A 27,848-nucleotide genomic window follows, 5' to 3' on the forward strand; every position below is an offset into this window, starting at 1 on the left:
CTGAACCTCATAGACATTTAGAAGTATCAAGATATATATGTGAAATATTTACTTGCAACATTAGCCTATTACAATTCAAGTAAAAACATTCATGGGAAAATGTCACATTTCTTGAAAAAAACCCAAAGTTTATTTAGAAATTAGTTACATAGTGGGTTTTTTTCGTTGCATCTCCTACCTATTAATAAAGTTTTTAAAATTAACCTCAGAGGATGCGCGCGAGAAAATTAAACTTTTGTCAGGGCACATAGAATCATGATTAATATTCTCTTTGACTCTTATGTTGCCTGGCAATCTTACAAATAGCTCCGTTTTCATTCTTTGTCTAGTAACTTACTACCAGTAATATCGAATTTTCTTTGGGATTTGTATAGATATCTGTTTATTTGTTATAATTATGGATATTTTTACAGTCATCATAGACCTGGATAGGTTCACTCATTGTTAATGCCATGGATAAAAAAGTTTGTACAGCTGACTCTTTTGAATTCCAATTTATCAGCGAATTCATGTGGGTTAAGTCTGGTCTAAATGGCTCTCTTCCCTCCCCTGTATTTGGATGTCGTCTGAATTTACTTTGCCCTTGTGACAGGTATAATTTCACTTGCAGGCTGATTAATGGAACCTGGTTACAGTATCCTGCAGTATGAGAGTTTCACATCGCAACTTCAAAGAATCGTTCGTCGCAGCGGACGACTACAGTCAAGTAACAACCGCCTACAATGTGAAAGGAATTTCATGGACTTCTTCGACCGACACCGTATCTCGTCGTTAATCTCGTTTTAATGCGGAACGCTCCGGCGGCTGTCGGAATCGACTACAATAAGGGACATACTTCCGACAATTACGACCCGAAGGATATTCAACTCTACTTTGCTGGCGAAGGACTCGTGCTGGGATGATCTATTCATCGCGAACGGAATCGTGTAGCTTAGGATGCAGAGAATAAGTATGAGCGCAAAATAGAACGTTGGACCCGCCCAGGCAAATTTTCCCCTTGTTTTAACCATTGAAAAAGGCCGTTTCAATTGGCTAAAGGTGGTTGTGGAACTGTGTAATGGACGAAAAGTTGTTCGAACGCTAGTTAAAAGTGAAGTAGTATAACCTCGGTCATGTATCCTATATATATAAAGTATCATGTATCCTATATATATAATTGATCATAAATAACAGAGTCGAAATATATCTTTGCGTGTACGCAATAGGAATCTCTTATATAAATGATCATAAATAACAGAATCTAAATATATCTTTGCGTGTACGCAGTAGGAATCTATTTAAAGTGCACATATATTAATCATAATTATATGAATCCATATACCAATGTATAAACAAATCAGGTAGCCTATAATTAATCTGTTACCTTTTTTCTTACCAATATCTGCAGTTATTTATGAGTTAGTATATTGATTAATGAATCAGATATATAACATTTAGCATAAAAATCAACGAATCAATCAGCATAAACATTAATAATTTTATCAATTCATATATGAACTTTTTTATCAGTTAAAATATGATTTTTATCATGTAATCTTCATTCTATGCAATTATCAGAGTACATTAGTATTTTCTGTAGCATAAGTATCTTAAAGAGATGAAGTGAAAAACTGTATCATTATATATATCATGTGATCACTATTATTTACCAATATCATTGTTTTATATTTTATTACTTGAATCAATTCATGTACACAATGAATTTTTATTTACTTATATATATATATTCACATAGTGTCTGTATCACACTCCTATAAGTCAGATGCAAGGTCAAGTTTGAGTCATATTTCAGTAGCTGGTTTTGGTAGCTGACCGAGCTAATGTAAGTGTTTACATAATAAAAATATGGAATGTTAGTCCATATATATAAAAGTCTAAAACTAAAAAGAGGTCAACCAGATTGCTTGCAGGAATGTGATTAGACTAGAGACGCTAAAGATGTTGATACAATAAGTATGTAGGCTAAGATAACATGCCGTCACCTGTAGTCATTCAATTGTTTATAAAACATTAGTCCAAGCTCCCTGCTTGAGACAACTACCCCGACCTATTATTCAAACGGCCTACGTGATCTGTAGCGTGTCTCATTTGATTGTGTGTTCGTATGTAACTATGTCATCTGATAGTATGTTTCATACGTTCGAACTACTGCTTGTTCCAATTCATAACTTGTAACAGAGATGGTAGACAGGCAGAACAGAGTTAGCTATCGTTATTAGAAGACCTGTACCTCTTTACCTAAGCTTTATCATGTAGAGGAATAGGATTAGCCATTATCATTGGCAGAAGCGATCAAGCTATCGTCATAGAAGACTTGTACGATCATCCCTGATCTTCATCATGTAAAACTTCAGAAAATTATACTATTTTTATACCTTGTGTTTTCTACAAGAACCTCACCGAACCATGAGTTTAATACATCGTCGTAAAGATAATACCGACTTCGTAAGTGATCTACAAAACCCCAGACACTCCATTGAAGATGGAAGTGCAATACCAACCGACTTAGCGTATAGATTATCGCTAGTCTAACATTACCTCATAGGGCGCCTTATCATACAAGGCACAGCCCTAATATATATACTTAGCTGATTAGCACCCATTGGTGGTGGGTAAGAGACAGCTAACTACTGAAATAGACAGGTAAACAACATATGTTGTAGGTATTTATAAACCTTGGTTCCTACCTTATTAGGCTGAAGACTTCGCGGCTACTGCCTTGGAGTCTGCTTAGCCTCAAGAGCCTCAGCGAGATAATGATCTATGGCTAAGAGTTCTTGTGGGTCTGCCAATGGGGTCTTATCCACTTACTCGGCAGAGCCTAAAGGCCTTTGTCATTGGGTGCTATTCCACTAACATGACAATACACCTTGTTCAAGGAGCACAAAACCGATCCCGATCACCTGATCCTAACATCCATGTTAGTTCTAAGATTGTAAGGAGTTATCCCCGAACTCCTCACAAACAACCAAAAAACTCGAAACATAATTACACTTTCATTACAAAATATACAAAAAAAATTTTGTACTCCCCTACTAGTCATACATACCCTTGATCCCTACGAGCAATGACACTCTGCTCCCGTGCGACAGTAGTGAGCTTGCTACTAGAAAACCAAGCACATATCTGACAAGAGGGTTTATGTACGATAAAAACACAAAATTAAGGATCAGTCTTTGCTCCAAGACCCAGTACTGTATCTGCTGATACAAAAGGACCTAGCGAGAAGCACTTCTCATAGGTCACTCTCACGTCCTTCAGATAATGAGATGCAAACACTGAATTGCACCTCCAATATGTAGTCTCAATGATATTCTTCAGAGACATATTCTTTTGGAACGCCAAAGACGTTGCTACTGCTCTTACTTCATGCGTCTTGACCTTTAGAAGACCGAAGGCTTCCTCCGAGCAGTTCTTGTGAGCGTCCGTAATAACGCTTCTCACAAAGAAAGCCAAGGCGTTCTTGGACATGAGTCGTTTGGGGTTCTTCACTGCACACCAAAGACCTTGTTGACAAGCTCCCATCTGCCTCTTCCTCTCTAAATAGTATTTAAGAGCTCTCACTGGACAGAGAGATCTCTCTATCTCTCTGCCTACCAGGTTAGATAGGCCTTTACCTCAAAACTTCTGGGCCAAGGCTTTGATGGGTTTTCGTTCTTTGCCAGAAACATTGTCTGGAAAGAACAGATGGCAGCATCTCCTTTGAACCCCACCGTGGAATCCAGAGCGTGTAATTCGCTCGTCCTCTTGGCTGTAGCGAGAGCCACCAGGAACAAGCATTTCCTAGTGACGTCGCGGAAGGACGCGAGATGTAAAGGTTCGAATTTATCGATGAGAGGAATTTCAGGACCACGTCTAGATTCCAACTAGGTGTTCTAGGAGTAGCTGCTTTCGAAGTCTCAAAAGATCTAATTAGATCGTGTAGATCTTTGTCGTTAGCAATGTCCAGGCCTCGAATTCCTGAATACTGAAGACAGCATGCTTCGGTATCCTTTTATTGTCGAGACAGATAGGTGTGATTCCTCTCTCAGAAAGAGGAAGAAATCGGCAATATTCACTATAGAGGTACTGGAGAGGAGGACAGCTTCTGACCCTTACACCACCTCCTAAAGACTTCCCACTTCGACTGGTATACTCTTCTCGTCGAAGCTCTGCGGGCTCTAGCGATAGAGCCCGCAGCCTTGCGAGAAAAGCCTCTCGCTCTGACAAGTCTTTCGATAGTCGAAAGGCAGTCAGAGCGAGACCTGGGAGGTTGTGATGAAACCTCTCGAAGTGGGGTTGTCTGAGTAGATCGTGTCTGTTTGGAAGCGATCTGGGGAAGTCCACTATCCACTCCAGTACCTCGTGAACCATTCCTGGGCTGGCCAAAATGGGGCTATGAGTATCAACTTCGTGCTCTTCGAAGCTACGAACTTCCTGAGCACTTCCCCCAGGATTTTGAACGGGGGGGGGGAAAGGCGTAAGCGTCCACACCCGACCAATCCATGAGAAATGCGTCTATTGCGAAGGCTCTCGGATCTTCTACTAGAGAGCAAAAGGTCTCTATTCTTTTGGAGAGGAACGTCGCAAACAGGTCTATGTGAGGTCTCCCCCACAGGGACCAAAGACTTCGACACACTTCTTCGTGAAGAGTCCATTCTGTGGGAAGGACCTGGTTTCTCCTGCTCAGTCTGTCCGCTCTCACATTCTTGATCCCTTGAACAAACCTTGTGAGGAGAGTTATGCCTCTTTCTTCCGTCCAGGTTAACAGGTGTCTTGTCAACTGATAGAGGGAGAAAGAGTGCGTGCTCCTTGCTTGCGTATGTAAGCCAGAGCCGTGGTGTTGTCTGAGGGTTTATCGTTATCACCCCGTCTCTGACTATCTGTTCGAAGAACTTTAAGGCTAGGTGTATGGCCACAAGTTCCTTGCAATTGATGTGCCAGGACTGTTCCTTTGTCCAGGTGCCTGAACACCTCCCTTGCTCCCAGCGTCGCTCCCCATCCCGACTCCGAAGCGTCGGTAAACAACACTTGGTCTGGGTTCTGCAGGGCAAGCGATACGCCTTCGTTCTTTTGAAGCTGAGGGATCCACCACTTCATATGATCTTTACTTCTTGTGGAAGTTGGAAGACGTCCGAGAGTTGACCGTCTTCCAACTCCACACCTCTTTGAGGAAAAACTGAAGAGGGCGGAGGTGAAGTCTCAGCGAGAAGAACTTTTCCAATGAGGACAGGGTCCCTAGAAGGCTCAGGTAATCCCTCGCTGAGCTGTTCTTTCTTTCTAAGAAGCTCGAGATTCTCAACAAACCTCGAGCGATTACTTTCTCGCGAAGGATATACCGAAAACCCCGAGAATCCATCTGAATCCCCAGATAGACCAAGTTCTGACTGGGGATCAGTTGTGACTTCTCGAGGTTGACGAGCAACCCTAGCGAATCTATCATGTTCCTTGTTACTTCTAAGTCCTCCAAGCACTGACTCTTCGACTTGGCCCTGATCAGCCAGTCGTCCAAGTAGAGGGAGATGTTTATCCCCTCTAGGTGAAGCCATCTTGCTACATTCGCCATCAGGTTGGTGAATACTTGTGGGGCTGTAGACAGTCCGAAGCACAGAGCCCTGAACTGAAAGATCTTGTCTCCTATCACAAAGCGAAGATATTTCTTTGACAAATGGTGAATGGGAATGTGGAAATAGGCGTCTTGCAGGTCCAGAGAGACCATCCAATCTCCTGGGCGAAGCGCCGACATTACAGAGGCGGACGTTTCCATACGAAAAAACTTCTTTTCTGTACGAAGCGATTCAGAGCGCTTACGTCCAGAACTGGCCTCCACCCCCCCGATGCCTTTGGTACTAGAAAAATGATATTGTCATGTTACAATAAAGTTTTATACATACTTACCTGACAGATATATACTTAGCTATAGACTCCGTTGTCTCCGACAGAATTTCAAATTTCGCGGCACACGCTACCGGTAGGTCAGGTGATCTACCGCCCTGCCCTGGGTGGCAGGACTAGGAACCATTCCCGTTTTCTAATCAGAATTCTTCTCTTCCACCTGTCTCCTGCGGGGAGGCTGGGTGGGCCATTAATCGTATATATCTGTCAGGTAAGTATGTATAAAACTTTATTGTAACATGACAATATCATTTTTATACATTCAACTTCCCTGCCAGATATATACTTAGCTGATTAGCACCCATTGGTGGTGGGTAAGAGACAGCTAACTACTGAAATAGACAGGTAAACAACATATGTTGTAGGTATTAATAAACCTTGGTTCCTACCTTATTAGGCTGAAGACTTCGCGGCTACTGCCTTGGAGTCTGCTTGCCTCAAGAGCCTCACGAGATATTGATCTATGGCTAAGAGTTCTTGTGGGTCTGCCAATGGGGTCTTATCCACTTACTCGGCAGAGCCTAAAGGCCTTTGTCATTGGGTGCTATTCCACTAACAATGACAATACACCTTGTTCAAGGAGCTCAACACCGATCCCGATCACCTGATCCTAACATCCATGTTAGTTCTAAGATTGCAAGGAGTTATCCCGAATCCTTACTTACAAACAACTTCCACTCGAAACATAATTACACTTTCAATTACAAAATATACAAAAAAAAATTTTGTACTCCCCTACTAGCCATACATACCCTTGATCCCCTACCAGCAATGACACTATGCTCCCGTGCGACATCAGTGAGCTTGCTAATAGAAAACCAAGCACATATCTGACAAGAGGGTTTATGTACGATAAAACACAATATTTAAGGATCAGTCTTTGCTCCAAGACCCAGCACTGTATCTGCTGATACAAATGGACCTAGCGAGAAGCACTTCTCATAGGTCACTCTCACATCCTTCAGATAATGAGATGCAAAACACTGAATTGCACCTCCAATATGTAGTCTCAATGATATTTTTTAGAGACATATTCTTTTGGAACGCCAAGGACGTTGCTACTGCTCTCACCTCATGGGTCTTGACCTTTAGAAGACCGAAGGCTTCCTCCGAGCAGTTCTTGTGAGCGTCCGTAATTACGCTTCTACAAAGAAAGCCAAGGCGTCTTGGACATGAGTCTTTTGGGGTTCTTCACCGCACACCAAAGACCTTGTTGACAAGCTCCCATCTGTCTCTTCCTCTCTAAATAATATTTAAGAGCTCTCACTGGACAGAGAGACCTCTCTATCTCTCTGCCTACGAGGTTAGATAGGCCTTTTACCTCAAAACTTCTGGGCCACGGTTTTGACGGGTTTTCGTTCTTTGCCAGAAACATTGTTGGAAAGAACAGATGGGCAGCATCTCCTTTGAACCCCACTGTGGAATCTAGAGCGTGCAATTCGCTCGTCCTCTTGGCTGTAGCGAGAGACACCAGGAATAAGCATTTCCTAGTGACGTCGCGGAAGGAAGCCAGATGTAAAGGCTCGAGTTTATCCGATGAAAGGAATTTCAGTACCACGTCTAGATTCCAACTAGGTGTTCTAGGAGTAGCTGCCTTGAAGTTTCAAAGGATCTAATTAGATCGTGTAGATCTTTGTTGCTTGCAATATCTAACCCTCGATTCCTAAATACTGAAGACAGCATGCTTCTGTATCTTTTTATTGTTGAGACAGAAAGGTGTGATTCCTCTCTCAGAAAGAGGAGGAAATCGGCAATATTCACTATAGAGGTACTGGAGGAGGACAGCTTCTGACTCTTACACCACCTCCTAAAAACTTCCCACTTTGATTGGTATACTCTTCTCGTCGAAGCTCTGCGGGCTCTAGCGATAGAGCCCGCAGCCTTGCGAGAAAAGCCCCTCGCTCTGACAAGTCTTTCGATAGTCGAAAGGCAGTCAGAGCGAGACCTGGGAGGTTGGTGTGATGAAACCTCTCGAAGTGGGTTGTCTGAGTAGATCTGGTCTGTTTGGAAGAGATCTGGGGACAAGTCCACTATCCACTCCAGTACCTCTGTGAACCATTCCTGGGCTGGCCAAAATGGGGCTATTAGCGTCAACTTCGTGTTCTTCGAAGCTACGAACTTCCTGAGCACTTCCCCCAGGATCTTGAACGGGGGAAAGGTATGCGTCCACACCCGACCAATCCAGGAGAAACGCGTCTATTGCGAAGGCTCTCGGATCTTCCACTAGAGAGCAAAAGATCTCTATTCTCTTGGAGAGGAACGTCGCAAACAGGTCTATGTGAGGTCTCCCCCACAGGGACCAAAGACTTCGACACATTCTTCGTGTAGAGTCCATTCTGTGGGAAGGACCTGATTCCTCCTGCTCAGTCTGTCCGCTCTCACATTCTTGATGCCTTGAACAAATCTTGTGAGGAGAGTTATGCCTCTTTCTTCTGTCCAGGTTAACAGGTGTCTTGTTAACTGAAAGATGGAGAAAGAGTGCGTGCCTCCTTGCTTGCGTATGTAAGCCAGAGCCGTGGTGTTGTCCGAGTTTATCTGATCACCTCGCCTATGACTATCTCTTCGAAGAACTTTAAGGCTAGGTGTATGGCCACTAGTTCCTTGCAATTGATGTGCCAGGACACTGTTCCTTTTGTCCAGGTGCCTGACACCTCCCTTGCTCCTAACGTCGCTCCCATCCCGACTCCGAAGCGTCGGCATAGAACACTTGGTCTGGGTTCTGCAGGGCAAGCGATACGCCTTCGTTCTTTTGAAGAGGGAGGATCCACCACTTCAAATGATCCTTTACCTCTTGTGGAAGCGGGAAGATGTCCGAGAGTTGTCCCGTCTTCCAACTCCACACCCCTTTCAGGAAAAACTGAAGAGGGCGAAGGTGAAGCCTCCCCAGAGAGAAGAACTTTTCTAGTGAGGACAGGGTCCCTAAGAGGCTCAGATAATCCCTCGCTGAAACTGTTCTTTTTCTCTAAGAAGCTCGAGATTTTCGACAAACCTCGAGTGATTCTTTCTCGCGAAGGAAATACTCTAAAACCCCGAGAATCCATCTGAATCCCCAGATAGACCAAGCTCTGGCTGGGGATCAGCTGCGACTTCTCGAGGTTCACGAGTAATCCCAGCGATTCTATCATGTTCCTTGTTACTGATAAGTCCTCCAAGCACTGAATCTCCGACTTGGCCCTGATCAGCCAGTCGTCCAAGTAGAGGGAGATGTTTATTCCCTCTAGGTGAAGCCATCTTGCCACATTCGCCATCAGGTTGGTGAATACTTGCGGAGCTGTAGACAGACCGAAGCACAGAGCCCTGAATTGAAAGATCTTGTCTCCTATTACAAAACGAAGATATTTCTTTGACAAATGGTGAATGGGAACGTGGAAATATGCGTCTTGCAAGTCCAGAGAGACCATCCAATCTCCTGGACGAAGAGCCGACATTACTGAGGCGGACGTTTCCATGCGAAACTTCTTTTTCTGAACAAAGCTTACGTCCAGAACTGGTCTCCACCCCCCCGATGCCTTTGGTACTAGAAAAAGGCGATTGTAAAATCCAGGGGAGTGTGGATCCTGCACAAGTTCGATGGCCTCTTTTTCCCACATTTGTTCCACCATTTGAAGGAGAGTCTTTCTCATTACCGGGTCTCTGTACCTCGCTGACAGTTCCGAGGCGTAGATGTTAGGGGAGGGCTGTTCTCGAAGGGGATTACATATCCCTTCTTTAGGACCGACACTGACCAGGGTCGGCTCCCCTTTTTGCCCATTTACTCTGCAAGTTCAGGAAGTCTGGCGCCCACTGGTGCTTGAAGGAGCAACAAGTCATTTGGATTTCTTGAAGGGCCTAAAGGAAGACCTTCCTCTCTTATCAGAGCTCTTCTTTCTGGCAGGGGGACGAGCCGCTGTACCTCCACGAAAGGGCTGCTGAGGAGGACGAGTCCTTCTTAATCGCCGACACTACAGGGCGTCCTTTCTTGGACGTTTGTGTTAGTAGGTCTTGTGTCGCCTTCTCAGTTAGCGAGCGAGATATATCCTTCACTAACTGAGAAGGAAACAGATGATCCGATAGAGGGGCGAACAATAAAGCAGTCCTCTGGCTCGAGAAACCCCTTTCGATAATAGGGATCCATATACTGATCTCTTTTTCAGGAGACCAGCACCAAAAAGGGAAGCCACTTCACACCCGAACCGTCCTGTACTGCCTTGTCCATGCAAGACAGGACGCTATGGAGAATCTCTGGGTTTTTAAGAAACTCCGGATCTTTAGATTTGTTGGCCAGAACTCCGAGTGACCAATCCAGAAAGTTGAACACCTCTAAAGTGACAAAAAGTCCCTTTAGAAAGTGGTTCAACTCTGAAGTGTTCCACGTCGCTCTGACCGATCCTAAGGAGTGACGTCTAGAGGCCTCCACTAAATTGGAAAGTCCGCATCTGCAGAGGCAGGTAGAGAAAGACCCATAGTCTCTCCTGTCCCATACCAAATACCTCTCTTTCCATGTAGTTTGGAAGGAGGCATGCAGAATACCGTCTTTCCTAACTCCTTCTTCTTGTCCATCCAAGAATCTAAAGAATGGAGTGCCTTCTTCATCGAAATAGCAGGCTTCATTTTCAAAAAGGCCGAAGATTTTGCCGTAGCCGAGCTCGAAAAGAGAGAACGAGGAGAAGGAGGAGCCGCCGGACTAAGAGAATCTCCAAATTCTTGAAGCAATAATGAGGCTAAGACTTTATAACTCGAGAGTCCCTCATTAGCAGGAGGTTCGTCATCAGACAACTCGTCTAACCCTCGATCAGACGAAGGAGAAAGTTCACGTTTGGAGGGAGAGTCCTTCCAAGACCTCCTACGCTCTGAAGGAGAGGAGCTCCTATTTGGAGAAGAGTCATAAATTCCAGGAACGAGTCTCCGACTCCTGCCTCCTGGCTCTTGACTCTTGCCTCCTGACTCCTGCCTCCTGGCTCCTGACTCCTGCCTCCTGACTCCGGACTCCTGCCTCCTGACTCCGGACTCCTGGCTCCTGCCTCCTGACTCCTGCCTCTTGGCTCCTGGCTCCTGCCTCTTGACTCCTGACTCCTGCCTCTTGCCTCCTGGCTCTTGCCTCCTGGCTCCTGCCTCCTGCCTGGATGCCTCCACACTCCTGGCTCTTGGCTCCTGCCTCCTGGTTGACTCCTCACTCCTGGCTCTTGGCTCCTGCCTCCTGGGTGACTCCTCACTCCTGGCCGGTGCCAGACGTCTGATAGGTTCATCCAGGTTCGTACCGGAAAACCTCACCTCGAGTAGGAGTATCGATTCCTGGCGGCAGATACCTCCATACGTCTGGAGGATCTTTTGATCGGAAGGGAAGAGTCTTTCCTTCTAGGAGGCTCCTTTGACAGAACTCCTACAAAAGACGAAATCTGCTCTTGCATCGCCATCATGAATCTCTTCGTAACCTCCTCTTTATCCTCTTCGGGAGGAGGGGAAGGAGGCGGGGAGGAGTCCATAGCCTCCACCTCTTGCCGCCCTTCTCACTCTGGTTGAAAGAATGGCTCTTCTTGCCTTCTTCACTCCCGATGGAGACTCCTCAGGGAAGTTTTCTGGGCTCGAATCAATAGTCGGAGCCTTCCAACTCCTCTTGAGTGGCCGAGATCGATCTGAAATCTCTCCAATCACGTCTCGGAGATGAAGATCCCGACGACGAAAAACACTCACGCAGGGACGCTTTTACAATAGCGATCCTTGGCAGTCTGGGGTGTCACAGAAACCGCCGAAGGGACACCTGATCGGTGGGGATTCTCCACAACCTCCTTTCGGTTTTCGACATTCCTTCTCCTCTGGGCATGTGAGCTTGGAAGAGGTCTAGACCTAGGAGCGTTGCTGAGCCGACCAGATGCCCCCTCCACTACACTGGGGACACTCATATCACTGTCCACTGAATAATCACTAGCCTTACCTTGTATGGCAGCCATTTTGTTTTCCATCAACTTGAAGGCTGCTTTTAGATCCGCAAGTTCTTTTGCTGAATCTACAGGTTCTGCAATAGGAGAAGGGGCTGCAATGGAAGGAGAAGTAGCAATACTTACCCTTGGGGAAGATCCCAAGCTAGGAATTAGTTCAGATCTAGAACTACTTAAACTTCTATAAGAAGCCTTCCTCACTCTTTCTCTCTCTAACTTTTTTAAATAATTAGTTAGATTCTTCCATTCGTTCTCACTCAAGTTCTCACATTCCTTACAAGTATTAGTAAAAGAACATTCATACTCCCTGCAACCCTTGCATACCGTGTGAGGGTCTACCGAAGCTTTCGGCAACCTCACCTTACAGCCTACATTCACACAACGTCTCACAACCATTCCAGAGTCAGACATTATTAAAGAAAATTCCAAAATCAAGTCCACAAAACAGTCCACAAAAGCGTATGCCAATCCACAATCCAGATTACTCACCAAAAGTCGGGTCAAGAAGATCAATTGCCGGTGAAAAAAGAAAAACCAATCGAGAGGAACCAACAACAATGTTGATGGCCCGGGCGACAGAAGAATTCTGATTAGAAAACGGGAATGGTTCCTAGTCCTGCCACCCAGGGCAGGGCGGTAGATCACCTGACCTACCGGTAGCGTGTGCCGCGAAATTTGAAATTCTGTCGGAGACAACGGAGTCTATAGCTAAGTATATATCTGGCAGGGAAGTTGAATGTATAAAAAGGCGATTGTAAAATCCCGGGGAGTGTGGATCCTGCACAAGTTCGATGGCCTCTTTTTCCCACATTTGCTCCACCATTTGAAGAAGAGTCTTTCGCATTAACGGGTCTCTGTACCTCGCTGACAGTTCCCGAGGCGTAGATGTTAGGGGCGGGCTGTCGTCGAAGGGGATTACATATCCCTTCTTCAGGACCGACACTGACCAAAGGTCGGCTCCCCTTTGTGCCCATACTCCTGCAAAGTTCAGGAGTCTGGCGCCCACTGGTGCTTGGAGGAGCAACAAGTCACTTCGATTTCTTGAAGGGCCTAAATGAAGACCTTCCTCTCTTTTCAGAGCTCTTCTTTCTGGCAGGGGGACGAGCCGCTGCACCTCCACGAAAGGGCTGCTGAGGAGGACGAGATTCCTTCTTAACCGTCGCCACTACCGGTCGTCCTTTCTTGGACGTTTGCGTAAGTAGGTCTTGTGTCGCCTTCTCAGTTAGTGAGCGAGATATATCCTTGACTAACTGAGAAGGAAACAGATGATCTGATAGAGGGGCGAACAGTAAGGCAGTCCTCTGGCTCGGAGAAATCCCTTTCGATAAAAGGGAACCATACACTGATCTCTTTTTCAGGAGACCAGCACCAAAAAGTGAAGCCACTTCACCCGAACCGTCCGTCCTACTGCCTTGTCCATGCAGGACAGGACGCTATGGAGAATTTCTGGGTTCTTCAGAAACTCCGGATCCTTAGATTTGTTGGCCAGAACTCCGAGTGACCAATCCAGAAAGTTGAACACCTCTAAAGTGACAAAAAGTCCCTTTAGAAAGTGGTTCAACTCTGAAGTGCTCCACGTCGCTCTGACCGCGATCCTAAGGAGTGACGTCTAGAGGCCTCCACAAACCCTAAATTGGCAAAGTGCGGCATCTGCAGAGGCAGGTAGAGAAAGACCCATAGTCTCTGTCCCATACCAAATACCTCTCTTCCCGTGCAATCTGGAAGGAGGCATGCAGAATACCGTCTTTCCTAACTCCTTCTTCTTGTCCATCCAAGAATCTAAAGAATGGAGCGCCTTCTTCATTGATATCGCAGGCTTCATTTTCAAGAAGGCCGACGATTTAGCCGTAGCTGAGCTCGAAAAGAGCGAACGAGGAGAAGGAGGAGCCGCAGGACTAAGAGAATCTCCAAACTCTTGTAGTAGTAATGAGGCCAAGACTTTGTAACTAGAAAGTCCCTCATTAGCAGGAGGTTCGTCGTCAGACAACTCGTCTAACCCTCGATCAGACGAAGGAGAAAGTTCAACGTTTTGAGGGAGAGTCCTTCCAAGACCTCCTATGTTCTGAAGGAGAGGAGCTCCTATTTGGCGAAGAGTCATAACCTCCAGGAACGAGTCCCCGACTCTTGACTCCTGGCTCTTGACTCTTGCCTCCTGACTCCTGCCTCCTGGCTCCTGACTCCTGCCTCCTGACTCCTGACTCCTGCCTCCTGACTCCGGACTCCTGCCTCCTGACTCCGGACTCCTGGCTCCTGCCTCCTGACTCCTGCCTCCTGGCTCCTGGCTCTTGCCTCTTGGCTCCTGCCTCCTGCCTCTTGCCTCCTGGCTCTTGCCTCCTGGCTCTTGCCTCTTGCCTGGATGCCTCCACACTCTTGGCTCTGGGCTCCTGCCTCCTGGTTGACTCCTCACTCCTGGCTCTTGGCTCCTGCCTCCTGGGTGACTCCTCACTCCTGGCGGTGCCGACGTATGATTTGTTTCATCCAGGCTAGTACCGGAAACCTCTCCCGGGTAGGAGTATCGATCCTGGAGGTAGATACCTCCATACGTCTGGAGGATCTTTTAATAGGAAGGGAAGTGTCTTTCCTTCTAGGAGGCTCCTTTGACAGGACTCCTACAAACGACGAAATCTGTTCCTGCATCGCCATCATGAACCTCTTAGTAGCCTCCTCTTTATCCTCTTCGGGAGGAGGGGAAGGAGGAGGGGAGGAGTCCATAGCCTCCACCTCCTGCCTCCTTCTCACTCTGGTTGAAAGAATGGCTCTTCTTGCCTTCTTAACTCCCGATGGAGACTCCTCAGGGAAGTTTTCAGGGCTCGAGTCAATAGTCGGCGCCCTCCAACTCCTCTTGAGAGGCCGAGATCGATCGGAATCTCTCCAATCACGTCTCGGTGATGAAGATCCCGACGACGAGAAACACTTACTTAGGACGCTTTTACAATAGCGGTCCTTGGCAGTCTGGGGTGTCACAGAAACCGCCGAAGGGACACCTGATCGGTGGGGATTCTCCACAACCTCCTTTCGGCTTTCGACATTCCTTCTCCTCTGGGCATGTGAGCTTGGAAGAGGTCTAGACCTAGGAGCGTTGCTGAGCCGACCAGATGCCCCTCCACTACACTGGGGACACTCATATCACTGTCCCACTGACAAATCACTAGCCTTACCTTGTATGGCAGCCATTTTGTTTTCCATCACTTTGAAGGCTGCTTTTAGATCTGCAAGTTCTTTTTCGCCTGGATCTACAGGTTCTGCAATAGGAGAAGGGGCTGCAATGGAAGGAGAAGTAGCAATACTTACCCTTGGGGAAGATCCCAAGCTTGGAATTAGTTCAGATCTAGAACTACTTAAACTTCTATGAGAAGCCTTCCTCACTCTTTCTCTTTCTAACTTTTTTAAATAATTAGTTAGATTCTTCCATTCGTTCTCACTCAAGTTCTCACATTCTTTACAAGTATTAGTAAAAGAACATTCATACTCCCTGCACCTCTTGCATACCGTGTGAGGGTCTACCGAAGCTTTCGGCAACCTCACCTTACAGCCTACATTCACACAACGTCTCACAACCATACCAGAGTCAGACATATTTAAAGAAAAATCCAAAATCAAGTCCACAAAACAGTCCACAAAAGCGTATGCCAATCCAACAATCCAGATACGTCACCAAAAGTCGGTCAAGAAGATCAATTGCCGGTGAAAAAAGAAAAACCAATCGAGAGGAACCAACAACAATGTTGATGGTCCGGGCGACAGAAGAATTCTGATTAGAAAACGGGGATGGTTCCTAGTCCTGCCACCCAGGGCAGGGCGGTAGATCACCTGACCTACCTGTAGCGTGTGCCGCGAAATTTGAAATTCTGTCGGAGATGACGGAGTCTATAGCTAAGTATATATCTGGCAGGGAAGTTGAATGTATAAAAGTATCTTTTCCTGGGTAATCTAGAAGGAAGGAAGCTAAAGGGAGTCCTGTCTTGCTACCTCTTCTGTGCAAACCAATTGTCTACTTCATTGAGAGCCTTCTTCACTGATGGCAAAAGTAGAAGGCTGCATGCCCACAAAAAAAGTTAATGCAGCGAAGGCCAGCAGAAATCTCAAAACAAGCATAAGCCAACGAAGTAGCCTCCTGTCCCCTATAGCTTCTTCATCGGAGGAGACTGGTGATACATCTGCAGGCACCTGGGGAACCAAAGGAGCCTTGTTGAGTAAGCAAAAAATGCTATTTAGCTTACTCTCAATGGGATCAACACTCTTATCTCTAGTAACAGACTCCTATCAAATCATGAGGGCGCATAACCATTACATCCACTGATGCCGATAAAGCAGAAGCATGAACTACAGGAGCAGAAGAAAAAGGAAGAGCAGAAAGCTTGGGAGCTCGATGAGGTTCTACCAAAGATACAATCCTGGAGAGACGACGCTGAAGGAGCATCAGAATCTAAAAGGCAGTCCAACACAAAACTACATATGTCCCAGTGACTGCACAATGGGTGTTCAGGACACTTAAACTTCTCAACAGGCATTGACAGAGGGAGCGACGCATCTACCACACATCTCTTCAAAGGACGAGACTTGTCCACTAAGCATTATTGTCGTTTCGAGGAAGAATCCTCTAAACTAGGTAAACTATGCACATCCAAAGAGAGACCTTTCCAATGCTCTTGGTTGCAACCTGGGATATGCCAACAGGTTGAACTGAGGGGGCAACTAACTGCCTGTGGGCAGAACCCACCGACCTCCCTTGAGCTACCAGTTTGACTTCTCTCGGTTTTAGGGGAGTATGCCAGTTACTTTCATCTGGGAGAATCGGTTGGAGGAGCGGACACCTCCTCCATTAACACATCACCAACAATTTCCATCAGGGCTTTCACTGAGGAACCAATTTGTTCCATGGTGTATCTACCACTAAAGCGAACTGCTTGTTAAATTTCACTTCCAGACTGGCAATGGGGTTGGGATTGGTAGCATGGCAGCCAGATGCAGGAGAAGGTGGAACAGTAAGAGAACTGGGAGTGGGGGCCAATGCAATAATAGGAACATGAGAATCAAGAGTTTACATCAGAAGATTCCTAGCTACCTTACGAGTTACTGGTCTCCGCCTTATCAACTGCCTTTCTTTTCCTATCTTTAGCCTATTTCTTCAAATGAGATTCTAAGGTTTTCCACTTCCTATCATCCCAGCCATTATATTCTGAACATCTTACGGTAAGTCAAATGAACAAATTTGTCAACAGCAATCTCTGCATATTGTGTGCAAGTCATAAGATTCCTTAGGCATATACTGCAGCCTTGAATGTAATACCTAAAGTAAGACAAACTTGAGTGTGACATCATCAAAGAAAGTAGTCAAATTAAGTCTAAATAGTCAAAATCAATTACCAGGTCTCTACAGAGAAACTGCTGCTAACTAAATACGTAGTGCTGAATCGGCTAACAAGTGAAAATACTTCACCATTTGCATTGAGAAGCAACCAGAAAAGTCAAGAATTTCAAAACAAATCTGCTGTCAACAACTGGTATATAGTCATCAGCTGGCAGAAATAAAGTTGTTCCTCTCTCCCTGAAAGTGGGTGATGTCATTGTTACCTACCCAAAACAAAAAAACTAGTGTGCCCTACAGATTTCATAATTTAGCTGCTGGGTAAGTGAAACTCTTAGCTATATAATAACTGGGTAAGTTACTTGAATAAAATTTTTATCTTATGATAAAGCAGAAAAAAATGGAAAAAAGTGTAGGAAATAAAAATGTCAGCAAATATAACTGAGAGGTAGTTGAAGGACACTCATGTAGATGTTATACAAAAGGCAGCAGAGTAACAGGGGGTACATAAAACAACTATACAAGATCCATGTCTATACACTGCTACATAACTAATATGTACTCTGCCATGGAAAAACTGTTTCAGTGAGCTACCTACAATATAAGTAGTTATATACGGAGAAAGAACACTTCCAGCCTGTTGACAAACACAAGCCAATCCCATTCCCTGGGATCTAACTTCTGTTGGGAAGAGCTCCGTTGAATACACATAGATGATCTGATAAGCAGCAGTAATGAACAACTTCCCCAGAAGAACTAGAGTCATCACCAGCCATGTAATGTCTGAGGAAATTAAAATGGCAAAGAGGGGATCATAAGATATCGATCTAGAAATCACCTTTGTACAAATTTTAAGCGTACATATGACAAAAATAAGATAAATCTAGAGAGTGAAAGAGAAATTTTCTTGCCATTTCAAATTTATATGAAAATAATAAAAATCAGAGACTAGACCAATCCTTCAGGAGAGAATAAGTTATGATCAGCAACATTTGATATATAAAGACATTCTTTTCAAACTTGAACTTACATCTAATGATGGATGCACTGCCAATAACTCCTGAAAGCAGAAGTCAGAATGAATCTACAGAATTTACTGAAGACTTACTTGCTGGAATGATAATGACTACTAAGATGACAACACCACAGAAAAAGTAATTGACTGCTGTAGGGATCTTCCTCCCAAAACGCTCTATGACAGGAACTGATAGAGTATAACCAGGGACTTCCACCAGGCCCCCAAGGATGATATACAAGAAAGGATCAGCACTGTAGATATCTCCACTCAGATTGAGTCCATCAAATACCAGACTCACGGTGAAGAAACTCCAACACAGCACTGTAGTGATGATGCTAATCTGTGGTGTGCTGCAGGAAAGAAAATGTTTGTGATTATCCATGACAGACTGTAGAATCATCATCTGATGTACACTTGCTGCAGCTACATACTACTCTGTCCAGTACATTAACAACTAAAGTTGCCAAACCTCACTAGCACACCGCATTTTCTTTCCAGAGTGCAGACTCACCTGAAAAAACCATTGCCAATCTTCATTAGCTTAGATTTCACTGAAATTTCCTACTAGTATATGCTATTATTAAAGCTGAGAATCAGAATCTGCAATTTTTTCACAGATACATATGCAAGAATTTTTAAAATGCAACCATTCTAGGTACTGACAAACTCTTTCATACCTGTAATGTAACTGTATGTAGATGACCATAGTGCTTCTCTTTATTAAATCAACTGTTAAGACGACTGTGAACTCTCATTAACTTAGCTACAGATGTTCTTATGACTGAGAAGCAAAGTTTTAGGATAAAGACTGGCCTTTAACCCGAAAGGGACTGAATATGACCTAACTAGTGCTTTATCAATTGCTTGACTACTGAGTACTGGCCTTGGTAGAAACTGATTTTATGAAGTATTTTTACTCCATCATCTGCTCCAATTGATGACAATTAAGGTGACAACAAGTGTAAAACTGAAATTCGAGATCTAGCTTCACTGTTAAAGCAACAAAAGCTGATGATGGACGAACATACACTTACATTGAACTGAATTTATGAAAATCTAAAGCTAATCTACATACTCTTACAATGCAGTTGTTTCAAAGTTTCAGATACATACAGTACATACACGGTACATCCATATATGCAAATAAAAAACTGATTAGTAGTAATAAAATAAATTGCTTAAATTATTATTATTATTCAGATGAACCCTATTCATACAGATCAAGCACAGAGGGGCCACTGACTTGAAACTCAAGCTTCCAAGCAAAACAAATCAACATGCAGTATTTTCTAGATAAATTAGGTTCTAATAATTTTCATCAGCACTGTGGAAAGTGAGGATAGAGATGTATAGTTTTGCTTCTTACTGCAAACTATTATCATCCACAAAAATGTCTGCAATTTGTTAATATAGTACCAGGAGAGAAAATAAGACTGTGGCATGGGTTTATTTTTAGCCCAGGTGATGTCATAAATGAAAGTTAATTAAAATGTTCCAGTAATCTAAATGAACATACTACTATTCCATACCTGAACAACTTTGGCCTACCACAACTTTTGGACTTCTTTGCCTCTTGGTTGGGAGATTCTTCATTCTGCTTACTTATATTGGAAACAGTCTGTTGAAGAGATGTAATTATATCAGTACCAAACAAATGGGTTTAACCAACAACCATGATTACTAAGTGATGCTATGCATCTACTATCATAGATGATTAGTAAAGTTGTAAAAAAACAAAAGTGAAAGAGCAGAAAAAATAAAACTTGTCATAGATTACTTACCTATGCCCTAGGCCCAAAGTATGGAATATAGCAAACAAACAAGAGAACTTGATGAAAAGGCCTCATCATAAATTTGCTCACGGTAAATTTTCTTTATTGACAGTTTTTTAGTGCTGTATAAATAAATTAATTATTATCATCACATGTTTAAAGAATACTAACACCAGTCAATGTCAGGAAAAGTTTATGGACCACACCATCTAATATATGAGAGAGAGAGAGAGAGAGAGAGAGAGAGAGTGTCTCTTACTTGATTTTCTATATCTTTGAAGAGTTTCAGCAACTCTTCATCAGATGGCAAGGTGGCTCTATTCCACTTGGCAGCCTTTTTCAACACCTTCAGAGCTTTGGTGTGATAACCCTCAACTATCAGCCATCTAGGTGACTCATCCATGAGGCTAAAATCAATAACATAAAAATTTATCAACATTTTACCTTAAATCTCAATTTTAAATGAAGAAATTAAATAGTATGTCAAGACGTCATTTCATGATTGCTCAAGGAGATATGTGACCTTTTATACATATTCATCTGGAGCAGTTATGTGTACTGATCTTTGGTACCAAGGTCCAGAGATTATATAAAAATGATTGAGGTTGAAGATATTCTTACAAGATCTTAAAAAAAAGACATAAGGGGAAAATTTTCTAAAGAATCAGATATGAAACTGAAACAAACAATCAAAACAATGTGTTCAACACTAATGTTTGGCAGGTGGTATATGACAGAAAAAACAAAATAATACCCATAGGATAGTGATAAAAGTGAGGTAAATAAAATAACAATGTTTTTACAAAATTTCTTTGACATATTATGTTAACTAGTACATATCATAATGGTTGTACCACGATGAAAGTCGAAATATCCTTGTTCCTACATTTGATGTATCACTGTGCAAATAGGTATAAACGAAATAAATATTACCAAATGGTGCTAACTAGTCTTTCTGCTTTTGCAGGGTATTTTGTCAAAAATTATAAGAAACTATTAGGTTTGAAATATTTCTTAAATAATCACTCGTTGATTACTCACTGCATTTGATACAGTTTGTAAGTTATTTTGCAACCATACCTCCTTTTATAAATCATAAAAACTGGGAAATGCAGAACACTGGTTCTCTTAAAATGTTCAGGGAGCTATCTATCACCACTCAATAAAGGTGTTCTTTTCTATGATGCAAATGTTTTGTATGAAAAACATGGAGATTTAAACTTTGCTACTCTCAAGATGATACTGTAGTGCTATAGACTGGCATTAGAGAACAAAGTTTTTCACAGACAACTTAGTCTTGAATAATATTTGCTTACAAACAAATCATCTTCAATATTTTATTTTTAAATGTTTAATGACAATCAAAACCAACAGGCTTGAGCCCTACTGTATTTTCAATCTCTTAAGTTACCAGCAGATCAACAGTTTAGCCAATTGTTGGTTTATAGTTTTTGTTTCATCTCAACTGTTGCCAAGAGGGAGGGTGAGGTGACAGGCTATATCAGCTATAATGGGAGTGTGGAAGCGAGTAGCCATACGGCATAGTTATTATTTATAACATGCAACCGACAACGTCATTCTCTGTGCTCCTGATTCACGATTCACCGGTTGTTCTTACTAAAGTCAGTGATGTACTAGCTTTGGTTTTCTTGAGCTATTGCCTGTTTTGATTTGCTTTCTACAATTAGCTTAATTTCTCTTGGTAAGTTATGTCAGATTCTAGTGTTTAATTATTTACAGGAGGCTTGCGAATAACCTATGGTCGGTAAAGAGTAATACATAAACGCAATTTTGGCTTAAAGGAATGATATCAACATCAAGAATCTCTTTAAGGCAATTATTAACAGACGACTTGCAGGTATGTTCCAGGGAGGTTAATTGTCCTGAATGCAAGTACGTACTGGGATGATAGTACGTATTAGATGCATGGTGCTTGAGTCTCACAATAACTTGCGAAGAATAGGCTTAGGAAGGTGGCCTCTTGTGATGGAAGTAGGGCTTCTTTGACTAGATTCTTCTCCTAAGCCTATTTTTATATATAAAAAATAAATATGCCAGATCTAAGGCTGCTTAAGCATTCAACTTGACTTACTTGAAATGACAAAAGTGAAAAAACTCAATCAGATATTTGATATTTTTAAAAAGTATAACAGCTTTTGTCGGCAAGTAAGTATATCTTAGTTTAACCAGACCACTGAGCTGATTAACAGCTCTCCTAGGGCTGGCCCGAAGGATTAGATATTTTTATGTGGTTAAGAACCAACTGGTCACCTAGCAATGGGACCTACAGCTTATTGTGGGATCTGAACCACATTACATTGAGAAATGAATTTCTATCACCAGAAATAAATTCCTTTGATTCTGCGCTGGCAGAGCCGAGAATCAAACTTTGGACCACTGGATTGGTAGCTGAGCACGGAAACCACTTGTCCAACGAGGAACTACTTTTGTGTGTAAAACAGTAGACTTTTTTTGGCTAAAGAAGTCTATCACTTAAATTTTTTTAGTAACTGTGACAGACATGGCTACCAAAAGCAAGCAAAAATGCATGCCACTGGACCTCTTAAGTGAAGAAAAATTATCTTAAAAAACACAGATTACATGTTTTTCTAAATATAAGGGAAAGTATTATGGGAGGGAATGGTATGAAGGTGTGATAAAACCTCTCCCAAAGTCCAAATTTGAGTAGTTTCATAATTTACTCACACAACTCTCCACAAATCCAATGATGCTCCAGATTTTTTTTGGCCCATTAATTATAATTCTTGTAGCCAGTGATATAATCTTGTAGAAATATCAAGTTGATTTTTTCATTTTAAGATCATGATCTAAAATTTTTTTTTTTATTACCTACTGAATCATAGGATTTGTTAAAAAAGGTCATATGTATTACTTACTACAGAGGTATGAATATCAGAAGGGAAGGCAGAGAGACAGTCAGTTGTAGGTATCGCCAATCTCTAACAAAATAGGCTGCAGAACCCCAGAAGATAGTACCAAGAGCCCATGGCATCCCTGCCAGTACTCCAACAGCAGCTCTGTATTTCGGGGTACATACCTCCATTGCTGCAAAGTGGAGATGAGTTTAAGTTCTTTTACAAATATGTATTTTGTACTTGGGGTGAAAAGCATACTCTTCTATGAAACAATAAAACTATGGAAAATGTAAGACAACCACTTAATTCAATAACAAAGCTACTGATTCATCATCAGACAGAGAATATTCTCTTGATTCCTCTTTCTACATGTCACAATACAGCTGAAAGTTAAAAGTTCACTTCCATAAATGGAAAATAAAATATGACAAGACACCTTACACAAGATGAAAGGCATAAGCAAGTAGACAGCACCATTGATGAATCTGAAGATGAGTATTGTTATAAAACTGTTGAGGAAGACCATACCAATGGCTGTTATAGACATCAAGACATGCGTCACTACGACGACTATCTTACGTCCATACCTGTGTGAGGATCAAAACAAAAGTAAAAAGGGTTAAGGGCATGGACTTTAGCAAGTTATGAAAAACCTACCGAATAAATGGGATGTTAGTTACAAGCACTCTGATTTTGCGAAAAATATTATAATAGATGAAAAATAAATATGTCTAAAAATTATTCAATTAAATTCTAATTATTTATTAATTGCAATGAATAATATTACAGTACAGTATTACTATACTCAGAAGATGAACCATGAATATACGTATATATATATATATATATATATATATATATATATATATATATATATATATATATATATATATATATCTCATCAGGGGAACCATAGGGAAAGGCATCGTACTCAGGTACATTTATTTTCGCCGACGTTCACGACTCATAGTCGCATTCTCAACCTTGGAATCCATTATGATAAAAAAGATAGTTCCGTCCTTAAATGCGCAATCCTCCTCTGTTCAGTTGTTTATCGCCTAGAGTGCTTGTTATTTTTATTTTTTCTAAAATTCTCTCAGTCACTGCCCGTCCTTTTGCGAGGTATAAAGGGTATAGAATAGCCTTACTGTTTTAGTGTTATTTATTTATTTTTAATTTTTTTACACCCATATCGTAATTTTTGTATACTTTTTTCTGTAATTTTTAAAATATTTTAATGTAACTGTACTGTAATTTAGCGCTCAGTATGTTTTTTCTGTTTTAAAGAGATTCATAAATTTTTTAAATTCTACATTCTGATGTTGATGTTCATTGAATTTTTAAATATTGCGTAATTTTTATGAATTATGTCAGTGCGTAGTTTTAATGTTCGTGTGTTTATCTTTAATTATAGCCTTGAGAATGCGACTATGAGTCCGTGAAACGTCGGCGAAATAAATGTACCTGAGTACGATGCCTTTCCCTATGGTTCCCCCTGATGAGATGTACATAGAGCGGCAGCTCCGTCTTCTAAGGATATATATATATATATATATATATATATATATATATATATATATATATATATATATATATATATATATAATAAGATTGTGTAATTATGGAAAGGCATAACTCTTGCATTTATCAGTGAGATTCACACTAACATCAGGATTTGTCTCGGGATAGATAATGGATTTTTAAGATTTTCATCCCATACCATACCGTACCTAAGGTAAGCCTCAAGTTGAGAGATTATATTATTACACAAATCGATTTTGAGTATATATTATTAACAAAGTAATTTTTTTCGTTGTACGTATTTATAATCAACTTATATTTTTCTTAATTAATTTGTTGTTTATTTTTCCCTTTGTAGTAACTAATCTCTTCTTTATCTATTTCTAATTACCTTCTGTTACCATTCAAATGGACACCATTTTCTTTGGAAGCTTGAATGTAAGTCAGTGGCCTCTGGTGACTTGATATATCTATCTATCTATCTATCTATATCTATCTATCTCTATCTATCTATCTCTATCTATCTATCTATATATATATACATATATACACACACACACACACACACACACAATATATATACATATATATATATATATATATATATATATATATATATATATATGTGTGTGTGTGTGTGTGTGTGTGTGTGTGTGTGTGTGTGTGTGTGTGTGTAAAGAGATGTTAGTTACAAACACTTTTGATTTGCAAAAAAATTATACTGGATGGAAAATACATATTTCCAAAAATTATTCAGTTAAATTTGAATTATTTATTCATTGCAATGAATGATATTACAGTACAGTATTACTGTATTCAGAAGATGAACTCTCTCTCTCTCTCTCTCTCTCTCTCTCTCTCTCTCTCTTATCTATCTCTCTCTCTCTCTATCTCTATATATATATATTATATATATATATATATATATATATATATATATATATATATATATAGAGGAGAGAGAGAGAGAGAGAGAGAGAGAGAGAGAGAGAGAGTTCATCTTCTGAATACAGTAATACTGTACTGTAATATCATTCATTGCAATGAATAAATAATTCAAATTTAACTGAATAATTTTTGGAAATAGGTATTTTCCATCCAGTATAATTTTTTTGCAAAATCAAGTGTTTGTAACTAACATCTCATTTACACACACACACTCACACACACACACACAAATACACACAGACACACACACACACACACATATATATATATATATATATATATATATATATATATATATATATTTATATATATATATATATATATATATATATATATATATATATATATATATATATATATATATATATATATATGTCAAGTCCACAGGGGCCACTGACTTATATTCAATCTTCCAAAGAAAATGGTGTCCATTTGAATGGTAACAGAAGGTAATTGGAAATAGATAAAGAAGAGATTAGTTACTACAAAGGGATAAGTAAATCAACAAATTACTTAAGAAAAATGTAAGTTAATTATAAATACGTACAAAGAAAAAAATTACTTTGTTTCTAATAATATATACTCAAAATCGATTTGTGTAATAATATAATCTCTCAACTTGGGGCTTACCTTAGGCGCAGAATGATAAGGGATGAAAATTCTAAAAATCCATTTTCTATCCCGAGACAAATCCTGATGTTAGTGTGAATCTCACTGATAAATGTGAGAGTTATGCCTTTCCATAATTACACAATCTTATCAGCTTAAAATGACTAAGTAATGAGGCAAGGGGCCATTTACATCTTCCTTTGCTAACGTAACTGACTTAAAAATTTTGATCCAATTTTGCTATACAGACAATTTCCATATAACTCTATCTGCTAGCTGTTTTAGCGGTTTGTCTCTTTATTTTTGGGAGCAACGCTTGCAATATTGTGGTTAATATTACCTATCAGCAAGATATCCACCGATGTATTGGCCTAGCAGAGTACCAAACATGTAGGCAGCCTGGTAATTAGCTCTTTGGTAGTCGTGGTCGCACGCCAGTCCAAACTATAAAAAAAGAAAAAAAAAACGGGAAATATTATTTTGTGTTATCTACATACTTGGTTGAATTTCTGAGAAATAGAAGCAGATTACCAATGTATTTGTATTTTGTGGTTGCTCCTTTTTATTTCTATAACATTACTGGGTTAAAAACATTTTTAAGGCTCATTGAGGATTTTTTAAAAGGAACCTTAATTTTGAACAGCCATGGGCCACTGGTAATGCTGTGTGAGAGTGTATTCTTAATGAGGTGGCTGAATGAGGAAAATGTCAAAAAGGGTGATCTTCCCATGTTATAATTCCAGTACGGAACATAATACTAGTACCGTAATGCGCAATTATTAACAAAAAGCCATTACTTAATTTCGCACAGATTTCTTCAGTAAATACTAATTTCCCCAATAATATATATTCTTTATGAGCAATACTTTTCTTTATGGAAAATGTGCACATATATTCAATGATTAACTTTGCAGAAACATTTTATGGCATACTATTTCTTATTCCCCTAACCTACAGTAAAATTAGCATACTAGTACAACTTGTATAACTATCAAGTTCGATTGTGTCCTGTGCCATTGCGATAACATGGCAGGGTCAAGAGCATGAAATACTGTGGACACTGAAGAAAACAAAACAAAACAAAACAAAACAAACAAATCGCACCGTAATAGGGCACCGTAACCATGGCGTCGCAGGTCACGTGCACGCTGGTTCACCTGACTATTTTCACTCCAGAAGAAATTAAAAGGCACAGATTTGAATCGCCCATGAAATCGATTATACGTATAGGGAAGTTAGTATTTAGACCAATATGATTTGATTAAGAAAAATAAGTATTTATAAGCATTTTTACGTTACATAAAACATGCTGCTTAGTTGACATGTTATTTTTTTATAATCAACAAGTATTTTTTACATAATATCATATAAAGTTGAATTTTTCTCATCAAAATATATGGCTCTCAATGCTAATTTTCCTCTATTAAGGAATTTCTGGCAGTTTCAAATTTGGCCTCATAATTTCTCGCGGAGTGAAAACACAAGTGGCCCAAGGAGGGTGGTGATTGCGCATGTCACACTATGGCACTTTACACTTTGCGCAGGGTAAAGTAATCGCTTTTTCTATCCTAGATCACTTGACATACAGAGCTTCGTTTTATATGAAGTTGTAAGCTTGCATTTCTTCAGGGATATGATTATTTGAATAAGCAAGTGCATACCAATTATAAATAGAATTGTGTTCACGAGACCAAGATAAGACATAAGCATGTCTCGTTTTGACTGGAAAAATTTTTCATGAATTTTGTATTTCCTAAACAGGAAGCTATAACTAAAATTCATTCGCTGTCAACTGATAATCTACATAAACAAAAGAACAGCACGAGAACAAACGCCATGTTTGCAATTAAGATAAAAAATGATTTTACTGTTAACTTATCTTGTTCATCTTGCTTAATTTCATCATTGACATGAAACAGGCCGATGATCGATAAGCCAGATAATCGACGAGCCAAAGCGCAATGAACAGATAAATGTAGGATTTTCACTTGAAAACGGCATCTTCAT

General features: G+C 41.0%; 1 protein-coding gene across 2 annotated transcripts in view; it reads right to left on the reverse strand.

Annotated features, from left to right (window-relative positions):
- The window catches only part of LOC135216975 (organic cation transporter protein-like), a 56,463-nt gene that overhangs the window by 18,173 nt on the left and 10,442 nt on the right, over positions 1-27,848 (reverse strand). For both annotated transcript variants that reach the window (XM_064252511.1, XM_064252512.1), the window contains 7 exons: positions 26,182-26,285; positions 23,205-23,350; positions 22,785-22,953; positions 20,147-20,294; positions 19,645-19,733; positions 18,206-18,465; positions 17,696-17,880 (listed from right to left, as the gene is read on the reverse strand). In XM_064252511.1, the coding sequence (XP_064108581.1) occupies positions 17,696-17,880; positions 18,206-18,465; positions 19,645-19,733; positions 20,147-20,294; positions 22,785-22,953; positions 23,205-23,350; positions 26,182-26,285 (1,101 nt within the window). The remainder of the gene's footprint in view (positions 1-17,695; positions 17,881-18,205; positions 18,466-19,644; positions 19,734-20,146; positions 20,295-22,784; positions 22,954-23,204; positions 23,351-26,181; positions 26,286-27,848) is intronic.

Source organism: Macrobrachium nipponense, chromosome 7 (genome assembly GCF_015104395.2).
Source record: "Macrobrachium nipponense isolate FS-2020 chromosome 7, ASM1510439v2, whole genome shotgun sequence".
Lineage (NCBI taxonomy): Eukaryota > Metazoa > Arthropoda > Malacostraca > Decapoda > Palaemonidae > Macrobrachium > Macrobrachium nipponense.